Below are 25,332 nucleotides of genomic sequence, written 5' to 3' on the forward strand. Positions count from 1 at the left end.
AAGGCTGCCCCACCCCCCACTATTCCTATCCACCCCCATCTGACTTAAAGGAACTTTTAGTGCTGGGTAGGGATTCTGCCTCCCTGCGTTCAATTCTCTGCTCCATTTTGCAGAGATCAAACGACCCGGGAGGGGTCCCTATCACACCTAGAATCTCTAGAAAGCTATTTCAGAGGAACCAGAACTGCAGGGCCATAAGGAAACAGCTGAGCTCAGAGAAGTCACCTACTGCGTGGGGAGGACAAGCATCAGTCGCACGTACACTGTGTTCAGCCGGAGACCCGGAAGGCTAAACAGCCTCTGGTCAGCACAGGCTATGGCGGTGCGCCCTGAGCTGTGAACCCGCCTTGCCGAGTAGACTTCAGTGCTGGTAAACCTGATTCCTACTAAGGGCAACTGGGTAACTGGAACCTAGGGAACTCATGCCTTAGCCAGCAGAGACAAGAGACAAGTCCTATCAAACATTAGACACCAAGAAGAGAGGTTAACCCAATTTCTGTTTTGTTACCTAGCCTGGGCTCACTTCAAACTAGCCATGTAGACGAGGATGGCTTTGGATTCCTTATTCTCCTGACTCCAGCTCCTAATCAATTTAATCAATTTTAATCAATTTTTGTCTCATTTAAGGACTTTGAGCCGGGCTGGAGAGATGGCTCAGTGGTTAAGAGCACTGACTGCTCTTCCAGAGGTCCTGAGTTCAAATCCCGCCAACCACATGGTGGCTCACAACCATCTGTAATGGGATCTGATGCTCTCTTCTGGTGTGTCTGAACAGCTACAGTGTACTTACATATAATAAATATTTAAAAAAAAAAGAACTTTGAGCCTTGGGGTGTAACTCAGCCTCACTGTCACTTGGGGTGACTATACTCAGCCTAGGGATGTTTTGCCCCCACCATCACTAAGCAAACAGGACTTGCCATTGTCTGGTGAAGCTTGCCCATTCTGCCTCTTGTACTGGAGCCTGTGGTTCTCTCTGCCTCTCCCTCGTTGTTTGATTAGTGTGGTTATCCTGTTACTCCAGTTATGTCATTTTTGCTCTACATCTTCTTCTCTGTGAACGGAGGCTGCAATGACCTCCCTGCCAGCACAGGCTTGCTGTGAGGCTCTCCCGGACTCTCCAGAAGAGAAGAGCAAACAGCAGAAGCACTGGTGAGCTGTACCCATTCCTCTTGTGGGTGCAATGCCCAGGATGCTAGAACAATGGCAGGTGTCTGATGTTTGATAGGACTTGTCTCTTGTCTCTTGTCTCTTGTCAGCCTTGTGTGTTGGCTGCTCCACTGTGTCCCCTGTCCACAGGCAGGAAAGCAAGGCTGACAGATCGATGGAGCACACGGACCAAGATGAAGGGGAGATAGCCCCACCCACAGTACAAGAAAAGGGAGATGGAATCAACGGGTCACACCGGGAAGAAGGAAGTGGTCTATGATGGTCCCCATCTTAGGGTCCTTACGTGAGGTTTAGGTTTGAATAGAGGCAAAGGTGTGTTTAACTAAGCACCCAGTACCAACATCTCGGTCCCAGGCCCTTGCGGGATCTTCTGACAAGCTCTAAGTCTTCCCCCAACCCCAGACAAGTTGCCCCGCTCTGGTTCAGCATCGGAATTGGCTGCTGTTCTATTGTTGTGAGATTACACGTGATCACGGTGGCCTCTAAGAGAAAACATTTAACTGAGTTTACAGTGCCAGAGGTTTAGAGTCCATGAGGGCAGAGCCAAGGTATGGCAGCGGGACAGCTGAGACCTCATATATCAAACTGTAAGTGGGGGACAGAGATTCTCTCTGTCCGCTTCATATACTTTGAACCTTTTTATTTGAACATAAACATTTATGACTTTTATCATCCTGATAAACTGACGACACCCACCCAAATCTCCCCCCCCCTCTGTATTTCTTCCTGTGAATTATACTTTTTGACATCGGTACAGTCATTCTAGCTTGGTTTGTTTGTTTGTTGTAGTTCTGAGATGAGCCTGGGTCCTTGCAAGGCTAGGCAAGCTACCTCTGAGCTGAACTGTCTGTCCCCAGACCAAGTCATCTATTTTTTGATCTTTTAACTTTTTCCCTCTTCTAATAAGTTCAGAAGACTATTACTGTATAAGCAAAACAAACAAAAACAAAACAAAACAAAAAGCCCCAAAAGTTACTTTTATGGTTTGTAACAAAAGAGGGCATCGGATCCCATTACAGATGGTTGTGAGCCACCATGAGGTTGCTGGGAATTGAACTCAGGACCTCTGGAAGAGCAGTCAGTGCTCTTAACCACTGAGCCATCTCTCCAGCCCACCCCAACCCACCCCTTTAAAGATAGAATACTCGATAAGAAACAACTTGGGTCTTTGAAGAAGGGCTTGTCCTTTTAAGTTTGAGGGTTGCAGACTCCTAGGAAGATGTGGATCAAGCACAGTAGAAGAGGCAGAGTGTGCAGGGCGTGGGACATGACATACACCTTAAGGCACACCCATAGGGACCCACTTCCTCCAGCAAGGATCTACAGCCCTCCCGAAGAGCACCACCACGGGAGACCGCGTGTTCAGATTCCTATACAGGACAGTCCACGCTCAAACCATTGCAACGGTTAAGGTATGTTGAGTTAGTTATGAAGCATGTAAGAAAAAAAATCCACACAGAGGCAAAAGGATTGCTACTTGCTTTACTGGGAAATTATTTGTACTACGGCTGGATGGTGGAGGGGTTCTGCCTTTAATCCCAGCAGAGGTGGAGGCCAGCCTTGCTTAAAAAGTGAGTTCCAGGATAGCCAGAGCTATACAAAGAAACCCTGTCTAAAAAAATAACCAAACCAACCAACCAACCAAAAACAAAACAAAACAAAACAAAACATACATACATACATACATACATAAATACATCATACTAAGTCCCCTATCCCCTGTAACTTAATGTTTTGCAAAATGAACTCTGTGCCGGTCATAGCTAGGTGTAATGCCAAACGTCTTTAATTCCCAGCCTACCGAGGTAGAGGTGTGCTGATCTCTGTGAGTTAAAGGCCAGCCTGGTCTACGTAAGTGAATTTCAGGACAATTAGGACAACATAGCAAAGCCCTGTCTCAAAAACAAACGAAATACAAACAAAAAAAAAACCCAGAAAAACAACACAAAACAACAAACAAGAGGACTCTGGAACAATCTAAGAACTGAGAGGAGTGAGTTGACTGAGTTTCCTCCTCTGTGAAGAGATGGTCATGTTCCTCTGTAACCAAAATTCCTGAGAAGCAGTGTACAGAGAGGAACTATTTATTATGGTTGCAGTTTCAAAGGTTCCAGTTCACTGTGGGTGGAGAGGTCATGCAGGGCAGTGGACAGGAGCAGGAAGGGGCTGGGAAGTTCCAAAGGTCACGTGCCCAGTGCCCTTCTCTACTCAGTGCAGGTACCCAGTGGCCTGCCTGCCTTCTCTACTCAGGTTCCACTTTCTGGTTGTCCACTCAAATGAAAACTTCGTGTGTGCACGTGTGTGCCTGCGCCTGTGCGTGCGTGAGTGTGCCTGCATGCCATCATTTTTTTAAAAAGATTTATTTATTTATTATGTATGTGAGTACACTGTAGCTGTCTTCAGACACACCAGAAGAGGGCATCAGATCTCATTATAGATGGTTGTGAGCCACCATGTGGTTGCTGGGAATTGAACTCAGGTCCTTTGGAAGAGTAGTCAGTGATCTTAACCACTGAGCCATCTCTCCAGCCCAGCCATCATTTTTAATTGAAAGTTTTAAATCACACTGGAAAAAAAAATCCTCTTAGAACACTGAAATGCAAAATTAGAAGATATTTACAAATGGATAATGACTGGACAGTGGGTATTTTTGAGTGTGGGTTGAAGTTGGTTTTGCTGTGACCGAATTGGAGCTCGGATCTACTGTGACTCGGAATCACTGCCTACTATGACTCTGACCCACGTGCTGGGGCCTCGCCGTGTTCTTTACCTTCACCTCTTCTGTAGAAGGGATATAGTGATACTTGGAGCTCTCTCTCTCTCTCTCTCTCTCTCTCTCTCTCTCTCTCTCTCTCTCCTTCCCTCCCTTCCTTTTTTTAAAGACAGGGTTTCTCTGTGTAGCCCTGGCTGTCCTGGAACTCACTCTGTAGACCGGGCTGGCCTCACACTCAGACTCACCTGCCTCCACCTCCTGAGGGCTGCAATCAAAGGTGTGTGGCACCACCAGGCCTGGATACTTGGAGCCATTTCTTAACATTCCATAAAGTACAGTTGCAGAGTTCTTACCACACCTGCAACCTCACATCCCCAAGGCTGAGGCAGGAAAATTCAAGTTCAAACCTGCCTGATGGACACGGGGTGATTCTGTCTCAAAACCAAAGAAACAGAACCAACCATCCAACCAAACAACCATCCAACCAACCATCCATCCAACCAACCATCCAACCAACCAACCAACCAACCAACCAACCAACCAACCATCCAACCAACCAACCAACCAACCAACCAACCATCCAACCAACCAAATCCAACCATCCATCCAACCAATCAACCAACCAACCAACCAACCAACCAACCAACCATCCAACCAACCAACCAACCAACCAACCATCCAGCAAGCAACCATCCATCCAACCAACCAACCAACCAACCAACCAACCAACCAACCATCCAACCATCCATCCAACCACCACCATCCAACCAACCAACCAACCATCCAACCAACCAACCAACCAACCATCCAACCAACCATCCAACCATCCAACCAACCATCCAACCATCCATCCAACCAACCAATCATCCAACCATCCATCCAACCAATCAACCATCCAACCATCCATCCAACCAATCAACCATCCAACCATCCAACCAACCATCCCACCAACCAACCACCCAACCAACCAACCATCCAACCATCCATCCAACCAATCAACCATCCAACCATCCATCCAACCAATCAACCATCCATCCAACCAACCAACCAACCACCAACCAACCATCCAACCAACCAACCACCAACCAACCATCCAACCAACCAACCATCCAACCAACCAACCAACCAACCAACCAACCAACCATCCAACCAACCAACCAACCATCCATCCATCCATCCATCCATCCATCCATCCAACCATCCAACCATCCATCCATCCAACCAACCAACCAACCAACCAACCAACCAACCACATCCAACCAACCAACCAACCAACCAACCAACCAACCAACCAATCATCCACCACCATCCAACCAATCAACCATCCAACCATCCATCCAACCCAACCATCCATCCATCCAACCAACCAACCAACCAACCAACCAACCATCCAACCAACCATCCAACCAACCAATCATCCAACCATCCATCCAACCAATCAACCATCCAACCATCCATCCAACCATCCATCCAACCAACCTTATCCAATCAACCATCCAACCATCCAACCATCCATCCAATCAATCAACCATCCATCCATCCATCCATCCATCCATCCATCCATCCATCCAACCAGCCAACCATCCATCCATCCAACCAACCAACCATCCAACCAACCATCCATCCAACCAACCAACCAACCAACCAACCATCCAACCAACCAACACGACGACAGAGCTCCTGAGCCGGACATTCTCAGGGGTGTCCATCAAGTCAAGGCTTTGCTTCTTGAGGCTCAAATGTCTTTGTAGGGAGGAAACCTGAATCTTCTGCTTATATTGGCATTGCGGATGACATTCAAGGAAATGCGGTCACGTCTACTTCAGTTCCTTTGGGGAAAACGTTCCAGCAACTCAGAATCTCTCCTTGACATTGCGTCAGCTCCTCCAGACCCAAGTTCTTGAGTAGGAGCCTGAGTTGATGGAGCCTGGGTCCTGCCCCCAAATCAGAACTGGAAAGAGGACAGGACACACCTCCCTTCCGTTACTGTCATGTCAGACTTCAACTGTGGTTACACGGACTCTCCCACTTGCTAGGCAGTCTAATCCATTGACAGCCACCACCCCCTTCTTGTCTTTTTCTTTGTATTTCTTCCATTGTGATTTTGGCTTTTAAGAGACACATACCTCACACACATCACACATATACATACAGAACACACACATCTATACACACATCCCATACACATACACAAAGCACACATACCATACACATAGAACACACACATACATCATACACACATAACCCATGCATATCACACACACACAAATCACACTTACTACACACACATACACACACCATGCACCCCATACACACCATGCATACAGAAAACACACAACACACACACATACCACATACACACCCTACACACACCACGCACATTCACACATACAACCTCTCACACTACACACCCCATGCACATCACACACGCACAAAATACACACATACCCCACACACATACAGAACACACAGCACATACAAACCCTACAAATATCCCATGTGTGAGTGCGAGCACGACACACACACACACATACAATCCTGCACCACATATACATATGCAAAATATGCACATCACATATGTACATATAAAACACATACCCTACACACATTACACACACACATACCACAATACATCACGTACACAACACCTTCATCCCTACCACCAACCTCAACACACACACACACACACACACACACACACACACACACACCAATATTCACTGTAACAGACAAAAGGGTTGAAGGTGATGCTATTATGAAAATGGCAGAAAATTTCATTACCTTGCCACATTTCGTCACTGTTATTACTCTGATCGTACTTGACAGATGAGGCCTTCATCATGCTGGGCAGGCTTGATATCACTCTTTATTATTGCTGGAAACCTGGGCTGTAACAAAAGCTGCACCTGGGGGGAAACATATGGAACAACTAATATGAGCGTAAGCTTTGAGTGGACTCGAAAGGTCTTTGCTCTGCTTTTAACCAGCTGTGTAACCTCAGAGTCACAGCTTCCAACACCTGCCCGACAGGAAGTGGAGTTCAATTCCCGACTCTCTGTACTGGCTGGTTTTGTGTGTCAACTAGAGTTGTCACAGAGAAAGGAGCCTCAGTTGAGGAAATGCCTCTATGAGATCCAGCTGTAAGACATTTTCTCAATTAGTGATCAAGTGGGGAGGACCCAGCCCCTTGTGTGTGGTGCTGTCCATGGGCTGGTGGTCCTGGGTTCTATAAGAGAGCAAACTGAGGAAGCTAGGGGAAGCAAGCCAGTAAGTAACATCCCTCCATGGCCTCTGCATCAGCTCCTGCTTCCTGTCCTGCTTGAGTTCCAGTCCTGACCTCCTTTGGTGATGAACAGCAATGTGGAAGTGTGAGCTGAATAAACCCTTTCCTCCCCAATTTGCTTCTTGGTCATGATGTTTGTGCAGGAGTAGAAACCCTGACTGAGACACCTACTTAGTACAGTTAAGGTCAAGTCTTCTTTTTAAAGGACATTGGTTTATATATTAAACTGGTATGTTAAATTTCTCAGGTTTTTAAACATCATTTGATTCGTACTTTTTGAAGGATAAGATAATGGATTAATTCCTTCCTTTCCCATTTTATATCATAACTTGTTACTAGTTTAAAACTTTATTTTTTTATTTTTGAGAGTATTATCACATCATTTCTCCCTCCAAACCCTTCCACATACCTCTCCTTGCTCCTTGTCCTTTCAAATTCATGACATTTAAAAATAAACGTTTTATCAATTCTTTGTGAATCTCACTTTGGGAACCCCAATCCCACTCATCTCCCTGTCCCTGGATATCCACCCTTGCAATCTCCCTGCCAAAAGAAAACAAACAAACAAGCAAACAAACAAAACCCATTCTTGCCATGGAAGCTGCAGAGTGACACAGTAGAGCTTTTTGTCCACGCATCTTTACTTGAGTTATTGGTCTGCTTCAGGTCTCTGGCCTCTGCTACACCTTCAACACTGGGTCCTCACTGAGACTCCTCTCAGATGCCCTGTTGTTGCCCTGTGTTGTGGAGATCCTGCAGCTTTGGATCTGGAGGCCCGGCCCCTTCACACACTCCGGCAGATCAGAGATGGGGTAGATGTGGGGTGGGCCAACTCAAAGCCCTGGCTCTGAGCCCGGAGGGTAGCTGAATTAGTCAGCCCACCAGCTCTCCCATGCTGCCCAGGCAAGCGTTAGGGCCACCTCTCCTGAGCCCATGGCCTCTTTTATTTCAGTGCTGTTATTATATGCAATTCAATGTATGTTATTATTCAATGCATGTTATTACACGCATATATTTGTGTATACACATATATTCCAAAATATGACCTGCTCAGTCTGTATAATGTTACATGTATGTATGTTTTCAAGGCTGATGATTTGGTTTGGGATAACCAATTGGTGTGCATCTCCCTGGGGAGGACCATTTTTCCTACTCTAAGCACTCCTTAGGTACCTAAGGTCAAGTTTTCTTGGAAAAAAAAATTTCTTTCTCTCTCTCTCTCTCTCTCTCTCTCTCTCTCTCTCTCTCTCTCTCTGTGTGTGTGTGTGTGTGTGTGTGTGTGTGTGTGTGTGTGTGTGTGTGTGTGTGTGAGTGTACCACATGTGTGCAGGAGTTCACAGAGGTTAGAAGAGGGGGTTTTCGATCCGGGACCTGAAGTTACAGATGGTTGTGAACTACTCTTTTGGTTCTGGGACCTAGACCTGGGCCTTCTGCGAGAGCTGAAAGTGCTCTAAACCTCCAAGCCATCTCTCTATGCCCCTAACATAAAATCTTAATTTTATCAATTGTGTGGTATTAGAAATGCTGAGTACGAGAATCCCACGAGAGAATGAATTCATTTAGAATGTTCAGTGCTGTGCTTAGATGACAAGAATCCTTGGATAGCCTTGAGGAAATGGGTCAGGTCAGGAATCTTGATTCCTCTTCATCATCTGTCATGTGACAGTTCTCCCATTGGAAGGTGAGACACAAAACACAAGCTGTCCCATCTCAGGGGACAACCATACAGGGCCTCTGAGTGTCTTCCAGCTGGGGCAGAGTCTGGAGGGAAAAAGTGAGGCTGCTTAAATAGCCATGCTGTTGAATGCATTTCCGTGGGAGGCGTGTGGAGTCTCCTACTTGGCCGGAGACAGACGTGCACACAGCAAAGCCAGAATGGAAAAAGAAATAGTGTTTTCATATTAAGACTCTAGTAAGCGGAAACTGCAGAGACAAACAAACAGAACCAGGTCCTGTAGTGAAGTAAGCGAGGTTTGTAGGCAAGGCACCGGCTCTGACATCTAACTTACCACACTGCAGAGTCTGTATTGCTTTTAACAGCAGCAGTACAGCTCCGGGACTAAGCCAGTTATGGCCCCTGCTCCCCTCGGCCAGTAACTAGTGTGGGAGCTTGGTCCTGCCGGCCAGAGAAACCAGGATGGATGTAGAGATGGTTCTGAGAAACAGTTCTTCCCCCTAGAAGCCTCTGCTGAGGGAAGGGGCTCCCTGTGGCTCTTGAGGCCTACCCCCATGCTAGAACACTGAAGGTTTGTGGACATGACTGCATTGTCCAAGCCATAGACGGAAGGCAGGTCCTTCTCATACCTCAGCCTGTCTTCCTCCTGCAGAAGGCCTTTCCCCTGCATTCTCAGGTGTTCCCTGCTTGGGTAGGCTCCAGGGCACAGCAGTGCCCACTCAGCTTACGTCTCTGCCTGTGGATCTCAAGATCACTGCTGGGGTAGAGGTGTGGTGTTCCAGCAAGAGCTCCACTAGCTTGGTTGCTGGGAAGCCATTATGATCTGTGCTTGAGGTAGCTGGATGTCCACTTCAGCACCGGGGCCTTTGGGGACATTATCCCAAGCTACCCTGATTTGGGGGTTGTGATGATATTCTCAGGACGGGATCAACTTTAGATCTCTCCATTCTTGTATTCCCTCACCCAAACCCCACTGGACTTCCAGGTCATAACATACCATACCCACCTTCCCAACAGAAACCCAGTCAGTCCTGGCTCGTCTGTCCTCAGGAGAACTGCATCGTTTAAAATACTCATCACCTCTTCCCAAGACACGGAACCACCACCACGGGGTACTTTATATTCTGCCAGAACTTGGGCTTAGGGACAGTCACGTGACTTTCACTGGCCACTAAAATGTAGCAGAAATGACTGGCACTTGGGTGGAGACTCATGGGGCAGCTGTGGGTCTGGGTCTTTCTCCCTTCTGTAAGGACACAGCAATGAGACAGCATTGAAAAGAGCTGCGGCTCTGGGTGGGGGCCAGGGACATGATAGAGTTGTCCCATGCTTATCTGAAGTAAGGGATGGAATTAGGCAGGTCTTCATCAAGAGACCGCACACCCCCACACTGTAAAGTCCTCTGTCCCCAGATGTACTCTGGAGCTGGAATATGAGGCCAAGGAAATAAACCTGTCTGTCTGTTCCTGTCTTGGAAGCTGCAGTCTGCACTGGATTCTGCTTCCTGGCCATGCCTGGGTGTTTGATACACTGCGTCCCTCTCCTAGAGGCCTTGGCTTGGGATGATGTCACCCCAGGACCTCTCACTGTACAGTAGAGACACAACTCACTTAAGGGCGAGGAACGGTTTCATTCAGAATGTCTACATTGCATGGAAGTACACATGATCATATAAAATTACTTTTATTAAAATAGAAAAGCTTTCTAGTATATTGCTGTATATATAGAATATATATAGTATATTCTGTAATACTATATATAGAATATACATATAATATAGTCTAGTATGTTGAGGACACTTAGACAGAAACAGGCAACTGCCAGAGGTACAGAACATCAGCACTGAGCTCCTCTGAAAGCACTAAGTGCCCACTGCTCAACAACATTTGGTATGACAAGCATATTGAGTATCTCAGAGGGTACATACAACACTGAAAAATACTTCATATAAAATCTAAGGTCAGGTGCATACAAACAGCAAGTATTACATTAATAGCTTATTTCAAACTGTAAAACATTCAAAGTATTCAATTTCTTAGACAACATGCAAACATTCTAATATTTAGCCTGACACTTTAAATATATAAACCACATTCTTTATAGTTCTATATAAAAGGAAAGTCAGACACACACATATCCACACTGCGCACATTATAAGAGCAGATTTGTCTTCATGAACGGAAGCATGGCTAACACATGATTGTCATTTACACATATGGCTATTCACCTTCAGAATAAAATTATCATGTACTACCTACACGGACGACTAGTTACCTTACTTTTGGCAATTACATAGTAGCAGCAAGTGGTTTAAAGTCTGACCTCTGACCCTGTGAACGTGGTGAGTACTGACGAGTGTCTCTGCTAATCCAAGGCTGCATGACACAGGTGCTTGGCCGCTCGCTTGGGGCCACTCCCATCACAGGCACAGAAGGGCAGCTGCTGAGAGGGCCAGTTGTGAGACAGGCACATGAGTGCTTTTGTGAGACAGTAGAGCCTGCCTTACATTTCTACGGAGTCAGCCCTGATGAACTAGTGATACTTCAACCGTGTTTCTCTCCTCCCACTCCGTCACGGCTGCGGCTTCTCCTGAGCCCTCAGCTTCCGGACAGAAACAAGCACACGGCAGCCTCAGCACTCACAGGGACTCTGAGGGGACTAGGGCACAAAGCAGGGCCTCCTCCTGTAAGTGGCCATGTATTGATCAGCGACGGTAAGCTGGCTTTGGGCCAGGGGAGTCCTCTACTGAGCAATCGTAAACTGCCCAGTGATCCACCAGTGAGCGTCGTCGTCTTCCGTTACATTGGGGCAGTCTAGTTTACCATTTAAAAATCAAGGCAAAACCCCTAATATTGGCAGATTAAAAAATACTGTGTGGTGCTAAGAGGTGACCCGCACGTGCTTTCGCTTGGTCACCAGCTAGCAGTCCTGAATGTCTTTCACAGGGTGGGACGGCTGGGTGGAGGAAGGCTTTGCAGGGTGGTCAGGGACAGGTCTGGAGCAGGTGCACAGTGAGGCCCAGGCTGAGGAAGAGGGGCAAGGAGTGGACGGGAGGAAGCCTGGCCCCAGCAGCGGATGACGGGAGGCTGCTGGCCACCTGCACCTGGGAGATGATGAGGGCGGAGAGCGGGACGTGGGATGCCAGCGTGGGGCTGTCGGAGTTGATGAGGGACTCGATTTTCTCTGCCTCCTTATTGCAGGCCTCAATCTGAAAGGAAAACCCTTTCTCAGAGCCTTGAACAGGCCCAGGCAAGCACATTCCTGGCACATGTCAGAAAGAGAACAGTCACAGAGACAGCCTGCTTTCCTCTGTCCTTACCACCCTAGCCGGAGTCTCTGTAACTCTGGCCTTAACTTACCACACACACATAGGAGCATTGATGGAAGTTAGACACTGCACTGTCACTGCCCTCGCAGTCGGCCATTTTTGGTTCTGCACTAGAGCACACCCCACACTGCCCTCACTAGACACAGCCACAGGAGACACCTTTACTCCTGCTTTCAGTGTGAGGACACAAAACAGGCGTGGACTGAGGCGCTGGAACTGCATCCGGTCATCCACTTCTTTGCGTTCTCGAACTCTCTGATGAAACCTGGCCCTACCCGAGTGAGGTTCCATGGCCTCCTAATCGGTGAGGAGGAAGAACGGAGGGCCCTGGAGACTGCCTGTGATGAACCCTCTTCCAGAGGGGCTGGAGGCTTTGCTTGGTCAGGCATGGCCCCTGCCAGTGTCCTACTCCCCAGGCCTTGGTGGCCTCGTCTGCACAATGGTGAGGTGGACTTAGTGCCAGCCTCAGCCGTGCACAGACTCAGTCATTCAGAGGCTGTTGTGCTCTTTCCCCCTGCCCTCTCCAACTTCCGAGGTGCACCCGATTCCTCACCCTGAGGCCCCCTCTGCCGCTGTAAGTCCACCGAACTCTACCCTGACAAGATGGCCGCAGCGTGCTGAGCCTCACCTGCAAAGCTTTGGGATAATGGTCCACAGGAATAATCAGGATCACAATTTCCGACTCGATGCTCAAGTACCCGAACACATCGCACTGCGGCACAGACACGTGCATGCGGATCTTCTGGAGAATCTCCAGAACGGTTATCGGCTTCTTGTTTGTCACCTGGAAGACATTTCAGGGCCTGGAGAGGGTCCCTGCTTGCTGCCTAGGCTCCCTGGCTCTTTGACCGTATGCTCGGCACCAGGCTTGGCTCTGCTGGACACAGTCCTTCCTGTCTCTCGGGGTCTGGGCTGCCCACAGAGGCGTGCGGCCGCAATCAGCACCAGACAGAAGTGCCTTTTCCTTTCTTTTTCGAGCAGGGCCTTGCTACACAGACTAGGCTAACCTTACACCCATGATCCCGCTCAGAAGTGCTAGGTATCGATTTAGGTTCTTCTGTGTTTGAAACAGGGTCAGGTAACCAGGGATGGTCTTGAACTTCTTATCCTCCTGCCTCTACCTCTCAAGAGCTAGGATATAGGTCTGCATGCGCTCTGTCTGTCTGTCCATCTGTGTGTGTGTGAGACAGAAAGGGAGAGGGAGGGAGGGAAGGAGGGAAAGAGAGCAGACAGACAGACACACAGACACACACCCATGAGCCAGAGGTCCATCCAGGATGCCACTCTTCAGGAGCTACTTACACCCCCTTCCAAAAGCTATTTTCATTCTATTTTAACTATGCGAGTGTGTATTTTGCAAGGCTACTGTATGTATGGACAGGTACCAGGGAGGTGGGGTGCCTATGGCTGTGAGCAGCCTGGTGTGAGCTCTGGGAAGCACATCTGAGTCTTCTGAAAGGGCAGTGGGTGCAGGAGCACCTAGAGACTGACACTGCTTTTGAGACAGGGTCTCTCATTGGCCAGGAGCTTGCTGAGGGCCTGAGCTGGAATCACAGACCTCACATCAAAATGTAAAACTTCTGTGTGTGGTGGGACATAGTTGTAATCTTAGCACTAAGGCAGAGAGAGGATCCAGGCAGTCCAGCTGATGGGGGTGGGGGAAGTGAGTGCTTGGGATGGAAGGGCACAGGGAAACAGACAGGAAGGATGCTCTGGTATTTGGCATCATAGAGTTCTGGCTCCCAAAGAGAGCAACAGGAAATGAAAAGATGAATGGACAGGAAGTGGCTCCTGGGGGGATGGGTACTGGGATGAGGTGGGGTGCAGACCGTCTAGATTTCTACTCATGCTGGCTGAGCAGCCCTGAGCATGTTCTGAGCTGGCAGGTGCTTTCCTAAGAAAGGAGGCAGGAGGGAGCACAGGGCGGGAGTCAGCCACCCTGGGTATCAACCCATTATTGATTGTGAGGTACGGCCTTGAGCGAGTCTAGGGACCTGGTTTTTTTTTATCTCTACACAGAGAGTACATTCTGCTCTTGAGGATTCCTGAGAAGTTCAGCAGTATGCTACAACAGCTCTGGCTTATGAAGCAACTTACCTTAGCAATAGTGTCCAGCTTTTCTTTGTCAAATAAAACCCGTAACATCCCAGCACATAATGGGCAGCAAGCCCCTGTAACAGAAACCATTTTTGTGCATTCAGAACTAGAACAAAGAGAATCCACAATTACTGGTGAGGTGGCCAGCTTCCACGTGGCCATCACCACTCCTCCTTCCTGGTGATTGTATTTTCAGTTGTGCTCAACAACCATCGAAGTCATCCCCCCTCTGAGGACAGGATAACAGCACACCAGGCCTGCCTGCCTCTCCTCTCCTGCTCTGCTCCTCACCAACAGCTTGTGCTGGGCCTCTCTCTGTTTCTCTGTCTGCACAAGGGAATTTCAGGGCTTCTGAGTGTTCACTTCACATGTAATTTTTCAAACTGCCTTAATCTGATTAAAAACTATGGCAAGGGATGGGACAGTCAAATCTTATGCCATAATTAACAGTTCGTCACCCAGTTCCCACCAGGCCCTCCCATCCCTTCACTCAGTTTCATCAGACAGTTCTGACTTGACAGTCGGGTCTCGGGGAGCCTTATGTCCCCTCCCTTGGAGCATGGTCCAGGAGGGAAGAGGCTTTATTCGCTGCTGGGTCCCTGGGGCTTAGAACATTATCCTGCACAGTGGCGGCGTGGTGAGTCCTTGATGAGTGCACAGACGGAGACTCTGGAGACCCAGAACAACCTGTACTGAGCAGGCTTAGGGTAAGGGTTCCTCTGCTCCCGTCTCCCTGGTGCAGGCACTGAGGGGAAATGGACCCTGAAACCCGACGGTCACGGCCAGTGTGAACAGAGCCCTCTGTTCCAACTACACAGCTGAGATAAGGTAACTCCCCCAGCCCCACCCCGCTTCTCCCAATTAGACATGCTGTATTCATCCAAACACGTCAACTATCATTTAATTAATAACTAGTTGTCTAGGCATTTCAAAATAAGTAAATGCTACGTGTTTAATCCATAATCTTAATTTTTTAATTTAAATGCTACTTTACCTGCTCATGTGTTGGCCCAATGGGAAAAAGTTGCTGTACTGTTGTTTTTCTTTTTAATTTTATATTAGAGTTATCCATTTTATGTGAGTGTTTTCCTGTATGTATGTATGTATGTTGATATGTATGTGTACATGTGTGCACTTGGTGCCAGAGGAGGTCAGAAAAGGGCATAGGATCCTCCAGAACTAGAATTATAGACGGTGTGAGCCAACTTATTAGTGCTAGAAACTGAACCCAGGTCTTCTACAAAACAAGTGTTCTTAGCCTGGGCCAGCTCTCTAGTAACTGCCGAGCTGCTCTGACGTCAGCAGAGCACTGCTACCTAAGGTCACCCGTGGCTTTGAGTCAGCTCACAATAATGAGCACACAGCACTGCTGTCCGTTATATCCCAGGATGCCTGCACCATGGGCAATCTCCCTGTCTCAGCTGAGCCTACAAGCACAACCTCTCAGGGTTACAGACCAGTGAGCTCTGTCTTCTCAAAGGCTCATTTTCCAGGCTGGCCCCGAAGACCTCAGCTCACCTGGTGGAATGATGGGTTTGCAACCTAGAGCTGAGAGGGAAGGACACTTCACAGCAGCACACTCGGTCACAGCACTGTGTTCCGAGAGGACCCCGACAGCCTGGCAGCGCCCAGAGTAATCCACTGCCACACGATCCGAGTAGGCAACGCACACACTGCTGTACGTCTCACCGTTGTGCCCACAAACAGGCTCCGTGGTTCTGCAGAAAGGCTGAGGAAAGACAACGATGTTTAGCCTGGAAGCTTCCACGGTACAACTTTCTAATTGTGAGCACAGAGCTGATCTCCCTGTTTTCAGGAAGTGAAAAGACAGGTTTAAGTTTTGGGGACCCTCTAAAGTCCTGGGGTGGACTAAGTAATAGGTTGTCACAAGATAAACTGAAAAGCCTTTGGGACACTGTCAGCTTATTCCACTGAGATTGACACAAGATAAAAATAGCCCTCACCCACACTTCTCCTGGTGATCATGAAGGTCTAAACAAAAAGATGGCTCTTCATGAAAAGGTGGGCCTTACCACTCTATGCTGGGTGTGGGAAAGGCGGGGAGGGAGGGCTGAGGGATGAGCAGAGAAGACATACTCTAGACTTACTGGGGAGTTCAGGATATACCCGAGAAACATCCTAGCTGAGAAGACGGAGCACGGATGAAGAGGTGTGTGTGTGTGTGTGTGTGTGTGTGTGATGGGTGGTGTCTTGGAGCTGGGAGCCACCAGCTCCAAGAGAAAACAGTAGCCAGGCAAGCTGAAGGGATTTTCTTGTCACTTCAGCCCAGTGGGAGAGGGTGGGTAAGCAGGAAGTGGGGGAAGAAGGGGAGACTGCTTATCTTCCTGATTTGTGTTCTCTCTCTCTCTCTCTCTCTCTCTCTCTCTCTCTCTCTCTCTCTCTGTAGCTGTCCTGAAACTCCCTCTATAGGCCAGGCTGGCTTCACACCATACATCTCCTCCTGCCTTTGCCTCCCAAGTGCTGGCATCAATGGTGTGCGCCCCCACCGCCCCCACCGCCCCCACCGCCCCACTGCCCGACCTGATTTGTTTTCTATGGCAGCCCACAGAACTACAAAAGATGGATAGCAGTGACCATACCTGGTGTGAAATCTTACGTCTTTTCTTCGGAGTAGGTTCTACAAAGCCAGTGTCTGCTACCCTCTACAGTCCTCCTTAGCGCTAATGCCCAGTGTTAGCCACAGTACCCCTTTCTCAGTGGGGCTGCGTTCTGCTTGTCTGAAAAGGTCATAAACTCACTGGGTACCCTTGGGTTTGGTAGCCAAACTACACACCTGGCACGGGCCTCTGTAGGACAGGCTTTTTCCTCTTTGGTACAAAGTGCAGAGGTTGCTGTGCTCCATGTGATCTGTGTCACACACAGGATCTCGGGCCTGGTCACAGGTGAGCTGTCTGGGCACGCACTCATACTGGCTACATCCAAATTTATCAAAAGTAGTCAGGCAGACTTGCGGTTTGGGCACACATCTGAAAAATGATGAAAACAGCAGGTGACCAGAAGCAGGGAGGAATAGGGTTGGGGGTTGGGGGCAGCAAAGCCCTGGGTGAGGCCTAGACAGTGATTTTGTGGTTTTGGTGCAGAGTCTGCCTGAGGCTAAGGTGAACAGCCCCAGATGAACTGCACTGATAAAGGAAGTCTCAGACATCCCAGCAGAGACTGTGCCCTCTGGTTAGGTCTCATGAAGAGCATTTGAACACGCACAGCAAGCTTAGAGAGAAAAAATATAAAATACATGATTCCAATATTAAAATATAAAATACAGGATTCCAATAATAAAGGGGCACCAGGAAGTGAAATGGAGCTGAATCCTGTGTTCTAGGAGATGGCAGATTAAGGGAGTGGGGCAAGATCCTACCCAGCCAATTTAGATCCAGGCATGGTGGTACACACCTTTAATCCAGCATTCAGGAGACAGAGCCATGCAGATCTCTGAGTTCAGGTCAATCTAACAGAGCAAGTTACAGAAAAGCCAAGCTTAGGCAGAGGGAGTCGGAAAACAGAAAGCTGGTGATAAAATGGGGGAGGGGGTGTTCCAGCTCCAGCAAGCAGCAGAACATGGCAGCTTCGGCCATGTGGCTCTGGCTTTACAGTGTAGAACAGAAGGGACTATGGGACAATTACTGCTGCTCAGCTGGAGCTAAGAAATTAGCGGTGATTAAGAAGAGACCAGCATCACTGAGGTGAAATCTTCTGGGAAGTGTTTTCTGAGAGCACAGAGAAGCTGTGGTCCAGAGATAGCCAAGGTTGTACCCCGTGCTGCAGCTGTACTTGGTAATGTGTAAGAGTCACCCAGGTGGTACTGGTTTTGAAGGCTTGAAGGGGTCATGAAGAGCAGCTGAGGCTGGGCATCATGAGTGGCTACTGGTGAAGCAGAGGACCCCAGGGCATTGGAGATGCCAGTACCATGGGATGATCACCAAGAAGAGCAGCAGCAGTGGAGTGGATCAACCTGAACTTAGAGTGCTACAGAGGGCAGAGCAGGAGAAGTGACACCAGCCCTTTGAGGAGCACAGAAGATCATGTGTGCATCCCAACATTGAAACAAGAAGCTGTAACATTGAAGTTGCCGTAGAGACCCCAAGATATTCAAGATGCCAGAGCCATGGGCTCTCTGCTGAGGAAAGCTGCTAATAGGGAGTGGAACCAGCCCAGGAGAAAGACGTTTGCAGTCAACAAAGATGAAAAAGACATGGAGATCTGAAGACCGCTTTGACAACAAACAAGGAGTGCACAGTTTGGAGTTGCCCAGATGGTTTCCTGACTTGCTTTGGGGATACAGTTAACTGACTGGATGAATCTCAGAAGGGACTTTAAACTTTTAAGATTGTTGATACTGCTCTAGACTATGGGGACTTTGGAATTTGGACTAAATGTACTTTTAAAAATTATGTTATGGCTAGATATGACCCCCCATAGAGTCATGTGTTGAACAAGCCTATGGGGGGCCAGGGAGTGGAATGTGATGGTTTGTATAGGCTTGGCCCAGGGGGTGGCACTATTAGGAGGTGTGGCCTTGTAGGAGTAGGTGTGTCACTGTGGGTGTGGGCTTAAGACCCACATCCTAGCTGCCTGAAAGTCAGTCTTCCACTAGCAGCCTTCAGATGAAGATGTAGAACTCAGCTCCTCCTGCACCATGCCTGCCTGGATGCTGCCATGCTCCTGCCTTGATGATAATGGACTGAACCTCTGACCCTGTGAGCCAGCCCCAGTTAAATGTTGTTCTTACAAGACTTGCCTTGGTCATGGTGTCTGCTCACAGCAGTGAAGCCCTGACTAAGACAGAGAGGTAAAAGCAAGTCAGTCCTATTCACGGTACCTGCCAATGACTGTTCTGCCTCTGCTGTATGGGTGTGCTGGTTGGTTTTCACATCAGCCTGACACAACCAAGAATCACCTTGGAAGAGAGATCATGTGTGTCGTGCTGGTCTGTGATCAAGTCTGTGGAGACTATCTTGACTGCCCTGTGAGGACAGCAACACTTTAAGAACTGGGCCCTGAACTGTGTAATCAGAGCGAGTGTGGACACAGCTGTCCCTCTGCTCCTGCTTGTGGGCAGGTGCTGTGGGCTCCCGTGCTGGCTTCCCTGCTGTCACCTAGACCAAGCCCTTCCCTTCTTCATGCGCAGGGCACTTTATTACAGCAGAGGTGAACCTGGAACCATGAACTCTGACAGACAGTGGCTGACCCTTGGCCACTTTGTTACATTAGAAAACCTCCCTCACTCTGTGCCAGGGTTTCCAAGACAAAGGCAATTTCTGCACAAAGTCCTTTGTCAGGATAGAGCTGCGAGTCTGGGTGGGGGCCTGCTCAAGTCTCAGATGTGAAGACCCCAGGTCAGCCACACCTGCCTGTGGTCCCCACATGCAGAAGTCCCCAGGGCTAGGCTACTGTCATCTGGTTTGTGAGAGGACAGGGAAGGGAGTGCAAAGCCGAATGACCTCAGCTAACTAAAGCTGCAGTCTGAGAGTCCTCAGGTCCAATTCCTACAGGGCGCTCTCATAGAACATGGGTGGCTAATAAGAGCGCACCCACTTCTCGCAGCTCCTGTGCTCCCTGCCCTTTCCTTACCCGATGATTCAGCCTCCTGAACCCTGGCACACGCTCTCCTGTCCGCTCCTGTAGCTGCTTGCTTTCGCCTATGCCAGCTTTCCTCTCCGACCAGACCCAGCTGAGTGTCACATCTGAGACCCTCCCCAGCTGTACTGACTGCCCTAACTGCACTCCTCAGTGCTCTGTGCAGCTCTTTCTCTCCAGACTCCACACTCTTCAGGACTGGGATCGCTTTTCCCCTTGAGACAACTGGACATGTGGCACAGAAAGACCTTGAACTCACAATTCCAGTGTTCCAAGTGCTGGGATTACACACGTGAGCTACCAAGACCAACCAGACTTTCAATCCACTGCTGGGCTTTCATCCTGCGGGACACACACAGGGGATGCCCTGCAAGCACTGGTCTTTAGCTAAAAAAGAGAAGTTGCCCTTGGCCTACCTTTGGCTTTTGGGGCAGAGGTTAGGATTACAGGGATCCTTGGAGATACAAGGTCCAAACTCAAACTGATGGTCCTGGAGACCCACACAGCGAGCGATGCAGGCACTGGGGTAAGTGCGTCCATTCTGTGCACACACTGGGACAAACTGATCTGCGCAGTTACAGGGCAGACCTGAGGAGAGAAACAGCCTTACATGAGCACATCTGCTCCTTCCTTCTGTGCTGGTGAAGGCAAACCCTAACAAATTAAAATGGAATTATATGTTAATTAGCTCAGGAAGAAAACCAAAACAAGACAAACCTCTCCAGCAACCCTGGACATGGATTAATTAATTAATTAATTAATTAATTTATAAGACAGGTCTCACTATGCAGCCTTGGCTGACCTGGAACTTGCTATGTAGACCAGGCTGGACACAAACTCAGATATCTGCCTGCCTCCCCCTCCCAAGTGCTGGAATCTAAGGTGTGTGGCCCCACATCAGGTTCTAACGGAGGTTTTAAGGAGAGTAAAGCTCTGAGAAGCTGACTTCCTGCAACATGGCACTCCTCTGTTCCTTTCACTGCTATTTAGCAGGTGTCTGCAGAGTCAGGCAGAAATCAGTGAAGGGCTGTAGGCAGGATTAATAAAGCTCACATCTCCTGACCTAGCAAATCGAACTTACAAGTCAGATCAGTGAAATCTAGCTTGGGGGGTTCCCTGAGTCTCGGGTGTGGGAGCCTGCGAATCAGTGGAAGGGAGAGCGGGCTGGGAGAACATGCTGAGAAGCAAAGAGAGAAAGCCTGGACACCTAGACTACCTCGCAAGGCTGTCCCCTGGCTCCTTTGCAAACAGGAAGAAGCGGAGGCCAGGAGGAAGGCGCCGTGCTCTCAGATGGGAGACTGAGGTATCGTGTGCATCTGCAGGTAAGGCAAGGCCACCCTGCCTAGGAGAGAACCAGTGCACACAGCCATGCCCTTAGGGAGGGAGGGAGGGCAGCTCCTGGTGTCATGGCTACCTGTGAAGGCGCGGCGGTCATCGTCTGAACTGTGCTCACTGAGGCACAGACGGGTGGAACACACTAAATTGCCGGCAAAACAAGAACAGACGTTGCAGTCAATGGTAAAGGATGTTCCATGGCCTGAAAGAAGGAAAACACGCTAAGAAACAGACCACGGGACTGTGAGGTGGCCCAGTGGGCGATGTGTGCAGCTGCGCCTGCCCACCTGAATCCAATCCCCAAGACCCACTTGGAGGAAGGAGAGAACGCATCAAGTCCTCCAAGTTTTCTCTGATAGCCACAGATGTGCTGTGGCACAGACACACTGACACAGACACACAGATACACACACACACAATTTTGAAAATTAAAAAAAATCTACTATTACTATTGTGTGCACAAGTGTGGGTACACATGTGTGTCACAGTGTGAATGTGCAGGTCAGAGGACAACTTTTCAGAGCTGGTTCTCACCTTCCATGGTAGGGTCTGGGACCAAACTCAGAATGTCAGGCTTGTGCAGCGGGCCAGCCTCAGGGTCCTACTGTCTGCCTCACCAGGGCTGGGACTATAAGTGTGCCACCACGCCCAGCGTCTTCACATGGGCTATGAGGAATCAAACTCAGGTTGTCTCACAATGCTTTGCCAAATGAACCATCCCCCAGGACCCTCAAAAAGTTTTACAATGTCAATTCTTGAAAGACAACTTGTGACTACATAAACTAGGGGCTTAAATCTAAGACATTTATTTTGCGACAAAGCCTCATTGTGTAGGGCTGCCTGTCCTAGAGTTTGCTATGTAGACCAGGCTGGTCTCAAATGACAGAGCCCTCATGTCTAAAACGCAGTAGTACACTCTCAGGAGCTTGTTTCACTGTCCTTAGACCACACCACCCCCATCTATGTCTCCCTGTATGTCTCAGGCTAGCCTGGAGCTCACTGTGTCACCCAGGCTGGCCTGACACTCAGAGCAAGCCCCTCAGTCTCCCAAGTGTAGGATCACAGGCATGAGCTCTAGGGCCTGGCAGAGTGACTCTAGGAGAACCAGCTGTGGTGTCAGGAGAGTGTGACGGTTTGTATCTGCTCTGGCACTATTAGGTGTGGCCTTGTTGGAGTAGGTGTGTCACTGTGGGTGTGGGCTTTAATACCCTCCCTAGTTGCCTGGAAGTCAGTCTTCTCCTAGAGACCTGCAGAAGAAGATGTAGAACTCCCAGCTCCTCCTGCACCATGCCTGCCTGGATGCTGCCATGCTCCTGCTTTGATGATAACGGACTGAATCTCTGAACCTATAAGCCAGCTCCAATTAAATGTTGTCCATATAAGACTTGCCTTGGTCATGGTGCCTGTTCACAGCAGTGAGGCCCTCACTAAGAGAGGTAGTAATAATAACAATACCTACAGAAGGAGGACCTCAGATGATTAAAAGGGATAACGTGAGGTAAGACCTGGCTTCACGCTTGGCACACCCAGAGTTCAAGGAGATTAACAGGCAGGCCCTTCCTGTTACAAGAGGGCGCTCTAGAATCCTAGTACTTGCTGGATGTGGTAGTGCCTCATTGTAATTCTACCACTCAGGAGACAGAGGCTGGAGGATTATTGCACATTCAAAGTCAACCTGGGCTATGTTCTGAGCTCCAGGCTAGCCTAGGGTACGTCACAAGATCCTATGTTAAATCAAACATACCCCGCCCCCATCAGTATTCTGTAAAGATTGACAAGCATTGTTCTGGAATATATGATATGTAGATTGTAATCTTCAGAAGAACTTATCTAATATTCTTTGTGCAGAGTAAAAACAACAGAACAGAGTGTGCTCGACTCACTCTTTCTTTTCCCTCCAACAATGCAAGACTTCTGGAGGTCGATACAGTGCATTTCCATGCAGTTTTCCAAGAGGCCACTTTGTCCACAGGAACAGATCTTGTAACAACCAACTTCCCCTGCAGAGGATGGCACCTGGATCAGTGTCCCTTGGCGGACAATGAAGTCAGACGCTTCTCCCAATTTGCAGCCTGTACAAAAATACAGACAAGAGCGGGATGATGAACTGATATTGTCCTATGACAATGTTTCATACTTTACAGACGTGTTCCAGGACTGTGCAGCTGTTAAACATTGTAAGATTATGTTATAGCCTGGAGAGATGGCTCAGAGCACGGCTGCTCTCTGCCAGAGGACCAGTCTACATGGTGGCTCATAACCGTCTACCTGACACTCTCTTGTGGCCTCTGTGGGTACTGCACTCACATGGTATGCATATATAGATGCAGGTAAAAAACTCAAACACATAAAAATAAATACATATTTGTTAAAAAGATTATGTTATATAACCTTTACCAAAATAAGAAATTGCTTACTGGACAAAAATAAAAACCCTCAGATGAAAATTTCATGTCTTATGGGTGATTAAGGACACGTACCTCAAATAATTTAGTACAAAAATACTATGAAGATACATAGCTTTGGCCAAGTACAGTAATATTTACCTGCCAGAACTGAAAAGCTGAGGCAGGAGGATGGCTTGGGCTATTGGGTAGTGAGATCTTATCAAAAAATAAATGAGCAGGGGCTGGAGAGATGGCTCAGCTGTTAAGAGCACTGACTGCTCTTCTGGAGGTCCTGAGTTCAATTCCCAGGAACCACATGGTGGCTCACAACCATCTGTAATGAGATCTGACGCCCTCTGCTGGTGTGTGTGAAGACAGCTACAGCGTACTCACAGAAAACAAACAATTCTTTAAAAAACAAATAAGCAAGCAACAAAAGCATAGCTTTCTATTTCTGTGGGCTAAACATATTTGAAGAAATGACAACATGTTTTAAATAACATGTAAACTGACTATTTTTAGACTAATCTTGGCCAGGACAATTTTTAGTGATGGATTATAAGCATACTACTGTAAATTCAAAGAAAACCTGGGTATTTAGATGGGTTTAAGGGAACCATTCTAGGTAATAATATTTTCAATTTATCATAAAATGGGCTTCTGAGTTTAACAAATGGTTTTGGAACGGTTGCACATTCCACACTGTAGAATAGAGATCTTACCGTTTTCTTGGTACAGAAACTACGGTCTGAACTCCAGCACAGTGACAGTGGACATAGAACAGCAGCCTGAGGTGGAGGGCAGCCACTCTCCATCAGCTAGGCTCACTGCTACAAGGTAGCTGACACTCTATCATGTCACTTGAGCAGAGAGTCCTTTAGATACCATGCTAACTTAATCCTTTGTTCCTTTTTACTTCTTAGATTTTAAATGTTGATTCTAACATGATAGGTATCCTCAACAGAGACAGATTAAAAATCATGCTACTACAACTATATTCTGAACAACTGACAGAGACAGACTATCAAAATTCATTCTTTTATATATCCCCCCCCCTCTGTTCCTAGAGACAAAGTCTCCTCATGTAGCCCTGGCTGTCCAGGAACTCATTATGTAGACCAGGCTGGCCTTGAATTCACAGATCCACTGGCCTCCTGAGTACTGGGATTAAAAGGGTGAACCACCACGTCCAGCTATCTCTATCTTTCGACGGGACATTACTCTTTTTATTTTTATTATTGAAATAGGGTGTTATGGTGCCTAAGCTGGCATGCTCGGATGCTTTGTGTAGCTGGGATAACCCTGACCTCCTGCTGACACCAGCGTTCTGTGCAGCTGAGGACTGAATGCAGGCTTTCTGCATTAGCCAAGCATAGAGCTACATTTGCAGCCCTCATCATCAGCCTTATGGAGATGATGAAGGATCGCAGTGAGCGTTTTCTCCAAGTGCTATGGAGGAGAGGAGAAGGCCGTGAATAGTGCTTTTCAGACATTACAGCACGGAAGAGCAGGCACAAACAGCTGGCTGCAGCTTTGCTTGTGTGCTGTAGTCAAGAACCCTAACGCATTAGGACTCACCTTTGTACTGACAGCGCTAGCTTACAGTTTACATGACAACTGAAATTCTATGTGTGCTGTGGGAATTATTTAATCTCAACTGTGGGTTTCTACCCCGCCTTTGATCATTCAGTTCCCAGATAAAAGACACACAAACTTCATATTTATGATAAGTCTTTAAAGCCCTAGAGC

At 48.2% G+C, this 25,332-nt stretch overlaps 1 protein-coding gene across 1 annotated transcript in view; it reads right to left on the reverse strand.

Annotated features, from left to right (window-relative positions):
* Positions 1 to 10,505: 10,505 nt before the first annotated feature.
* Positions 10,506 to 25,332, reverse strand: part of Reck (reversion inducing cysteine rich protein with kazal motifs) — a 65,516-nt gene continuing 50,689 nt past the window's right edge. The window contains exons 14-21 of the mRNA XM_032891579.1: positions 23,080 to 23,268; positions 21,276 to 21,398; positions 20,278 to 20,449; positions 17,061 to 17,253; positions 15,785 to 15,995; positions 14,267 to 14,340; positions 12,798 to 12,953; positions 10,506 to 12,049 (exon numbers count right to left, since the gene is read on the reverse strand). Of these exons, the coding sequence (XP_032747470.1) occupies positions 11,825 to 12,049; positions 12,798 to 12,953; positions 14,267 to 14,340; positions 15,785 to 15,995; positions 17,061 to 17,253; positions 20,278 to 20,449; positions 21,276 to 21,398; positions 23,080 to 23,268 (1,343 nt within the window). The 3' untranslated portion in view covers positions 10,506 to 11,824. The remainder of the gene's footprint in view (positions 12,050 to 12,797; positions 12,954 to 14,266; positions 14,341 to 15,784; positions 15,996 to 17,060; positions 17,254 to 20,277; positions 20,450 to 21,275; positions 21,399 to 23,079; positions 23,269 to 25,332) is intronic.

Source organism: Rattus rattus, chromosome 1 (assembly GCF_011064425.1).
Source record: "Rattus rattus isolate New Zealand chromosome 1, Rrattus_CSIRO_v1, whole genome shotgun sequence".
Classification (NCBI taxonomy): Eukaryota; Metazoa; Chordata; class Mammalia; order Rodentia; family Muridae; genus Rattus; species Rattus rattus.